Raw genomic sequence first — 8,516 nt, 5'->3', positions numbered from 1 at the left:
ATCTGCAAAACTATAAAGGTTGTTCTAATAAATGACCTTACTGTTAACTAACGTGTACTGATTGATAAAATTGAGAATGTTGGGTCAGGGGGTTGGCTCACGGGACCTATTACTCATCATTTGATTATCAGATTCTACTTATGGGTTGGCCTTTTCGATCATGGAGCCCACATCCTCAACATTTAATTATCTGATTTTACTAAATATTAATTTAGCTAATGTTAATTAATTTAACAGAAATTTAGTGAATTAATGTTTTTTAGTAATTGTAGTAATGAATTTAATTTAAAAGTACTATTGAGATTTAACAGTATTTTGATCGTTGAATAATTAATTTAACAGTAATTCTAATTTCAATTTAATGCATTTAATTATCAAAAAAATTCCAAAATTAATGTGAATTATAGTATAGATTAACAATAAATAAATTAAATTTCCAATCATTTTACTATTAATTAATTTATTGTTAATTTACCATATTTAGTTATCGGAGATTTTACTATTAATTAAAATCATTGCATTTAAAATCATTGTATTTCTGATTTTTACTGTTAATTAATTTACCGTTAGTTTACTGCATTGAATTACCAATCATAAATTTAATGTTTATTATTAATTGCATTTAATTATCATAAATTTTTTGAATTCACTGAATTAATGTTAATTCTTCATCTCTTTAGAGGCAGAGTGGTTTAATCAAGTTTTGGATTTTCCGATAGGGAGAATGACGTTTCACAGCCCAGGGTCAGAATTTTTAGGCCCAAATTACAGTTGGGGTGGGCGCCAGCACGGAATTTTTGACATTTTGAATGTTTATAGCTCTGCAGTGGAAATCAGAAATCTGCATTAAGCCTTCTCTGAAATATATATAAATAGATAGATGGATATTTCAATAGGAAAATCTATGATGCAGAAAAGATATGGTATGAAAAGAGTTTTGACCAATCAAAGCCCACCCATGAATTTTGATAAATAACACCTAATTCGCTGTTACCTTTATAATTCCAATTTATTGGTCAAATACTTTTCAGATATCATATCTTTTCCATATCATAGTCGAACTCTATTCCAACATCATGGCTAAATGAATGTCCAATCCGACTAAACAAATCGCATTTAAATTCAATCCATTGCAGCCCTAACTTTTCCATCGAATATATGCCATCAGAAAAAAAAAAGTTGATTCTTATCCTCGTCCATAAATATAGAGTCTAGCGGTTAGCATCCAAATAATAATGCAATGGAATCAATACTCCAATCACGCCTGAGTGAACATCCACTATCCCTTATAAATTTGAATCATGTCTAAACTTTTAAATCAATTAACACAACCCTCTCATTTCTAAATTAGAGTCTTCCATCCTTCCTGAAAATCATTGCATAGTTTCTCAACTTAAAGTCATCAGGTTTGTTATTTCTCTTATGCTTAAACCAAGATGATGAATTTTCCTTTATGATGCTGAAAGTTTCTCTATTTCATTGTTTATTTGTTTCTTTGTTTCTTTGCTTCTTCTTCTTCTTTGCCATTGAATCCCTATTTAGAGGTCTGATGGTTGTAGACTTTTGATTGCATCGTTTGCATTGCTTGTTGAGAGTTTATGTCTGTGTTTGGAATTAGTGTAAAGTGTCATCAGCGTAAAAGTATACCAATAAACTTTTACACTAAACTGTTATAAGTGACCATTGTATTTTTTTTGAAAAATGTGATGCAATCGGTATAAAGTTTTACATATACTACATCGATAATCGATGCAAAACTTTACATATAATGAGATTTTATATTTATTTACAACGTAAAACTCCACTCCATCCAAACACATGAAAAACTAAACTGGATAAAGTTTTACGTCAATCATTATTACACACTCTTTTCAAACACGGATAAAACCAAGCTGATGTAAATACTTACATCATTCTTGATTTACACCAATTCCAAACACAATCTATATATGCCATGGAAGAATACTTGGTCCTCTTCTATTGACATAGAGGTCGGTGCCTACCAAAATATATATCACACTTTATATTCTAATTAATTCAAAGACTACAACTGTATTCTTTATTTATTTAGAGTTTAATATCATCTTCTAGTCCAACTGAATTCTAGTATAATGGGTGATGTACATAGAATTCATTGAAATTTAATTAAAGCATGCATTTGCTAAAACTCCATATTAGCTAGTTTTTACGTACATTGAATTCATTTTTCTACTGTTTTTTGCAGATAATTTTGTATATATCTCCATAATGGCCGCCTCACCCAACAATATTACCATAGTTTTACTTGGGCGTACTGGTAATGGCAAAAGTGCAACTGGCAATTGCATTCTTAAAAAGAATGCCTTCAGATCGAAACGAAGTTCTAATTCAGTTACAAAGACTACTCAGATGAACACATCTGTTCTTCAAGATGGCCGCACTGTGAATGTCATTGACACACCTGGTGGAGATACTGTGGTTGATTAGTCATTTTCTACTCTGCTTTAATTTAGTTGCTAATAGGATTAATTGGAGTGATTAGTAGTTGTTTAATTAATTTACTCATTGCACATTCTTAGCGTCTGTTTGGAATCGTTGCTGTTGCTCTAGAAAATGGTGCTACATCAGCGTTACATTGGAAAAAATGGTGCTCCCGGAAATAGTTATTTGTTTGGAACCATTTTTCTATAGAAAACGGTACTCCAAGTCATGACTTGGAAATCGGGAAGCATGGCTTGGAGCAATGCCAAATTTGGCGTTTCCTGGACTAGCTGCAGCTCGTTGTTACCAATAAGGCAGTGATGTGGCATTGGATAATAGGTAGCAGTGCAGAAAACATTTCTTGGAACATTGGTGCCTATCAAACAAAAAAAGTTGTTGATCCAGGAAACGTCCTACCTGACAGTAACAATTTCAAATAAAAAAAATGCACCGTTTTCTCAGAAAACAGTACTTCTAACCCACCCATATCAGCAGCACCATTTTCTAAGAAAACGGTGTTGCATCTGCAACATCGATTGCCAGACATATACATAATCTATGCTGCCTTTCAAACTCGAACCCTAACACTGACAAGTGTTTGCAGGAATGTTTGATTTTGCGCTTGGGGCTCAAATTATTGAAAAAGAGATTGTTAAGTGTATTGATCTTGCAAAGAATGGGATCCATGCAATGCTTTTCGTCTTTTCCATTAACAACCGTTTTACAGTAGAGGAAGAAGCTGCAGTTCGAGTCATAAAAGGTCTCTTTGGACATACAATTACAGATTACGTGATTGTTGTTTTTACTGGTGGTGATACGTTAGATGATGACACTGATGAGGGACTCAAGGAATATTTGGATGAATGTCCCAAGCCTTTGCAGGTAATGCTTAACATCTAGAATCAATATATGTGGGTGTGTATGTGCGGAAAAGCTAAAAAACCAGACCGAAATGACCGGTCGGACCGGTTGAATCATGACTTGGGACCTTGGTTAATTCGGCCTTACCCCAATAACTGCTTTTGTTAAAAAACTGGTGAAAACTGATTGGTCAATCGGTTTAATCAGTAAACCAGTGAACTGATCTAGGTTTCATGAAACCGCCCAGGTCCTTAACCAATTGAAATTTTAAAATGCATTATTTAATACGATTTGAACTCATAACCTCTTATTTTCCTTTATTACTTAATTAATATTAGTCAAATTCTTAACTTGTGTTAATTAATGACGATTTATTGCATACATTACTTTATTATGCATGTATTTTAAAAAACATATATAAGTTAAGAGACTTGCATCCTAGTCATTTACTTTGAAATCGAATTGGTCGGTTTGGTTTTGGTTAACCAATATAGAAAACCGACAGTTAACCAAATCGACTGATATACATATATTTCTATATATTTTATATATATTTATGTATATTATATATATTATATATATTATATTTTTATATATTATAAATTAATAAATGTGCATTATATATAAATATATATTTATAATATATGATATATTATTCATTATTTAAAATATAATATTGTATACATATTTATAATATTTTATTATATATTTTTATAATATATATTGTAAAAATTAAAAAAACCGAAAAACCAAACTGATGGTTAACCGAACTGATTAGCTGGTTAACCGGTTGATTTCGGTTACCGATTTTCCAAAAACCGGTAGTACCGATTCGATTACAAAAAAAACCCATGGTTTAATTAACCGAACTTTGAGTGCCCGTATCTATCTCTCTATCTATCTTATTCTCCTTTTTGGGAATGAGTTTTCTTTTTGTATTTTGGTGTAAATACCATTATTCTCTCTCTCTATCTATCTCTATCTATCTCTCTCTCTCTATATATATATATATATAACTTTATTCTCAAATTGTGTTCTCCTTTACACTCATCATCAACTTAAAAGAAATGTGCTTACAATATATATTAATTTGAATATATCGAAATGTTCATTGTTTGTTGAATTGATGCAGGAAATTCTTCAACAATGTAATAATCGAGTGGCACTTTTTGATAACAAGACTAAGGATCCAAATAAGCGGGAACTGCAAGTTTGCAAATTGATTTCCCTTGTAGACAAGGTCATTACGGATAATGGAGGACAGCCATATACAAATGAACTTTTTATTAAATTACAGGTAAGGATTAGGGTTATGCTTGGTATTGATGTAGCAACCCTCAATGCTTTGGGTTCAAACACCATTTATACTTGAAACACCAAGACCACCACTGATTGCATTTGAATCATATACTTAGGGTGTCAATTGGACTGGATTTGGTCCAATTTGTTCCAGTTCAATGTGAATCTATTATAATGGACCAGGTCCAATCGAATCCAATGAATGTATTAGATCAATTTGGACCGGTCCAGTTCAATGTCTGGACCATCCAATCTATTCAAATTCATTTTGATTGAAATTGGTTTCAACCCAAAGTCAGTCTATTGACACATATTCTTATTTTATATCAATGGACTAGATATTGGCTTAATCCAACCCAATCCAATATAAATTTGTTATGGATAGACCAGGTCCAATCCAATCTAATAAATATTTTGGACCAAATTGGTTCAATCCAATATGTCTTATTGGTCCATCCAATCCTTCCAAATTGATTATGGGCTGAATGGGGTCCAATCCAAAACCGGTCCATTGACACCCTTACCTGTACTTTGATGAGAAATGTATGTTCTTGCATCTATATCAACACCACAACCATTAGACTCTTCCTTTCGGAGCAAGAAACATCAAATTGATCTTTCTTGAAACATCCTTTGCACAGATTTCTATGCAAAGTGCTTTATGACTGTTTTAGCCATGGTTTTTAAAACCGACTCAGCGACCAAACCGGTCAGGGGTCCGGTTACCGGGTCGAACCCAAATGGTCGGCTCGTTCTAACAAAAAATAAAAAAATTTAAAAAATATAAAAAATGTCAAAAACATTCGAATGGTTAACTGGCCAGTTCAGCAATTTACTGACCAAAATCAACGGTTTTGGGGAAAACAGAACCGGTCAAGTGACTGATTCCCAGTTTTTCTTGTCTGATTTTGAAAACTATGATTTTAACTCAAAACAGACTCAAAACCAAACAGAAATTTGACCATTAAACTCAAAAAAACACCTGTGTAGTACTGTTGTGGCATTTATACATGAAATGGGAATGCCCTAATTTGTGAAATTGATTGTTATTCTATCATGAAAGTTGTATAATGCAACTATGCAAGCAATGTTTGTTTGACAGAAAGAAATTGCGTCGCAACGTAAGCAATTTGAAATTGCGTCCAAAGGGAAAACTGAAAAGGAGATATCAATGATGCAAGAGAAGATGCAGAAGGGATATGAGGAACAACTCAAACAAGTGACTGAAATGGTATATATATTTGATCCTTTAGTCTTCATTGGTTTGCAGATAATTGGAATATTACAGGAAAATAATTAAATAATGAAAATACCATTAATAATTATAGAAGTCTTAGAGGGGAAGTAGACTTTCTATGAAAGACTTCCATTTTGTCTTGTCATGAAACAACACAGGCCATTCAATGAAACATCAACACCAACCAGGCGTGATTGATTGGTGGTGAAGAAAAATACCTATTCAGAGCAAGAAAAAACCTCTATTATGATCATAGCATCCAGTCACAAATTAGGAATATCTCCCGTATATGTTTGTTAAATTCATGGGGAGTTGTTCCTAAGGCTCAGTTTGGAAGAAGTATAAATACAAAATTGTAATGCAAAGTCTTACATCTTTTATTATTTTGTATGTATTTGTATTGTATATATTTATATTTGCATTCCTTCCAAACTGAGCCTAATGTGCAGCTAGAGTCCCATGCATTCAAAGTGTGTGTAAAGTTTTGCACGCTTGCAGAGAATCCTGCATGGCCTATTCAAGTGATAATAGGTATTTATTCTCTAAGGCTCCATTTGGAAGGAATACAAATACAAATATGTAGAGCGTAAAACCTTATATTTTGTATGTATTTGTAATGTACATATTTCTATTTGTATTCCTTCCAAACTGAGCCTAAGGTTGTGTTTGGTTGCAATGCAAACAAATTTGTACTGATGGCTGTGTTTGGTTGCGATGCAAATTTATTTGTCCTGATGTGAAAATGCGAAATCATAGTAGTGCAAATAGTTTTGGTGCAAATTATGATTTATTTTTATTTCAAAATTTACCTTACTTTATCTGATCGCAGTAAAAATGAAATAAAATAAAACGTGAAACAGAATAAAGTAAAGCCCAAAATAAAATTAAGCCAAAATTTACATTCTTTTCATTTGCACTCCCATGCATTTGTACTAGTGCAAATAAAATTGCATTGCAACCAAATACAACCGATGCAAAACTATGACAGTCCAAATGATTTGAGTGTAAATTTTGACATATTTTTGTTTCAAATTTTAGCTTATTTTGTTTGATTGCAATACAAATAAAGTAAATAAAGAAATGAGTCAGAATAAAGTAAAACCCAAAACAAAGTTAAACCAGGCATTTTCTTCATTTGCACTCTCATGCATTTATAGTGCAAATAAATTTCATGAAATAAATTCTTCTTCATTCTCCCAAACCTTGACAAAAACATCATCAGCTACTTATTACGCATGTACTCTCTATATTCATGAGCCATCACAAAAGCATCTATGTCATTACGTACATCGGTTGACTGACTGAGTTGGGGGAGAATTGATCTTAACCCAATAACCAGATGAAGGCCAAATTGCACCCCCTATGTACCCTTTTACTCAAAAGGAGTAGCATTTTTATTAATAAGGAGAATGGAAACTGGAATTTGCTACCACCACGATTCCTTTCTTCTTTTGACCTCTCTCTGGGATATTGTTTGTATAATATAGATATAGGTTGGGTGCCACTTTGAACTAAGAATGTCATCCAACACTTACCTCTAATTAATTAATGGTTGTTGGTAGAGAGTCTTATATTGATCTGCCTTCCCTCGTGCTTCACGAGTCGAGGCTCAAAACCTCGCGTCAAGTGTAGTCTGGCCTTCATGCAGAAATTCCATCTTATCTCAATATTGTAAGACTTCGACATGACACAAAGTGGAATGATAACTTGAGTCATAGTTTTACCACTTAAACAGGTGGCTAGTCTGTTTCAAACCAAAGTTTATTTAATCAGGTGGTTCCTTTTATCTTATTGTAATCTGCCCACATTTGATTGTGTTAGTTTCCCCTGATGTCACCTGTTCACAATTATCTTTATAATGCAGCTGGAGAAGAAGTTCGAGGATACAATTTCTCAGCTTCAAGAAGAACTGAAACAAGAAAAAGTTGCACTATCCAAAGCAATAAAACAAGCACAAATGGACAGGCAAAAATCGGCTGGGGAAGTCAGAAATCTTGTCCAGGAGTTGACGGAGTTAAGGAAGGAGAAGGACCAATTTCTGAAAAAAGTTGAAAAGATGAATAAGAGTGATGATGAATGCCCCTGTGTGGTGTCATAATGAGTTTGAAAGCTTTTATATATATATAGAGAGAGAGAGAGAAAGACTAATAAGACCATAAAAGGAGGCAAGCTGCCTTGATAATATTGCCATGTATGGTACGATATGTGTTCGAAATACTGGAAACAGGGGGTGATGTATCTAAATATTTTATGCCAGTAATGTAATAGGGCCTATCTTTTTACTAGAAAGGAAAGAGTTATGAAGCTTGTTGACTATATTGCTCCCTTAAGCCAAGCAATTAGAAATTGTCTTACCAAAAAGGAAAAAGCAATCAAATTGTTATTAAATTCCCCTAAGTTGAAATATAATAAATCCATTATTACTTGTGCTTTTACTATGAAAAGTGCAAGTAAGTAAGAAGACTTGAACTTTGACCTCTTAGGTTGAAATATAACAAATTCATGACGAAGGCTCTAAATATTGATACTCCTGATATGTGGTAGAGGTGTATCGGGCAGTATTGGACCTTTTTTTTTTACTATTTTTTATTTTTTATAAAACCGGTTCAGGAGGGTCAGTTTAAGACTCTTCTACTCTCTGAACCAGTCAGAACCCCAA

The 8,516-nt window shown here is 33.0% G+C and overlaps 1 protein-coding gene across 2 annotated transcripts; it reads left to right on the top strand.

Moving 5' to 3' along the window:
- The first annotated feature begins 1,227 nt into the window (after window positions 1–1,227).
- Window positions 1,228–8,173, top strand: LOC148871444 (immune-associated nucleotide-binding protein 9-like). Of its 2 annotated transcripts, none has more exons than XM_088973844.1 (6): window positions 1,228–1,406; window positions 2,225–2,443; window positions 3,065–3,342; window positions 4,454–4,618; window positions 5,723–5,851; window positions 7,722–8,173. In XM_088973844.1, the coding sequence occupies exons 2-6, from the start codon at window positions 2,248–2,250 to the stop codon at window positions 7,953–7,955; spliced, it is 1,002 nt and encodes a 333-aa protein (XP_088829970.1). In that variant the 5' UTR covers window positions 1,228–1,406; window positions 2,225–2,247; the 3' UTR covers window positions 7,956–8,173. The 2 variants fall into 2 exon arrangements, with proteins under 2 accessions (XP_088829970.1, XP_088829971.1); XM_088973845.1 differs by having other exon boundaries at window positions 1,321–1,406; window positions 2,225–2,457.
- Window positions 8,174–8,516: the final 343 nt, after the last annotated feature.

This window comes from Nelumbo lutea, chromosome 2 (assembly GCF_056320005.1).
Source record: "Nelumbo lutea isolate HS-2025 chromosome 2, American lotus-T2T, whole genome shotgun sequence".
NCBI classification, from domain to species: Eukaryota; Viridiplantae; Streptophyta; class Magnoliopsida; order Proteales; family Nelumbonaceae; genus Nelumbo; species Nelumbo lutea.
The sequence above is the reverse complement of the archived record's forward strand: the minus strand, read 5'-3'. Positions and strand labels throughout refer to the sequence as shown.

Excerpts from the sequence above, each read along its gene's own strand:
- LOC148871444 (XM_088973844.1), top strand. The coding sequence starts at position 2,248 with ATGGCCGCCTCACCCAACAATATTACCATAGTTTTACTTGGGCGTACT. Across the intron at positions 2,444-3,064 it reads GAATGTCATTGACACACCTG|GAATGTTTGATTTTGCGCTT; the intron begins GTGGAGATACTG and ends AAGTGTTTGCAG. Across the intron at positions 5,852-7,721 it reads TCAAACAAGTGACTGAAATG|CTGGAGAAGAAGTTCGAGGA; the intron begins GTATATATATTT and ends TTTATAATGCAG.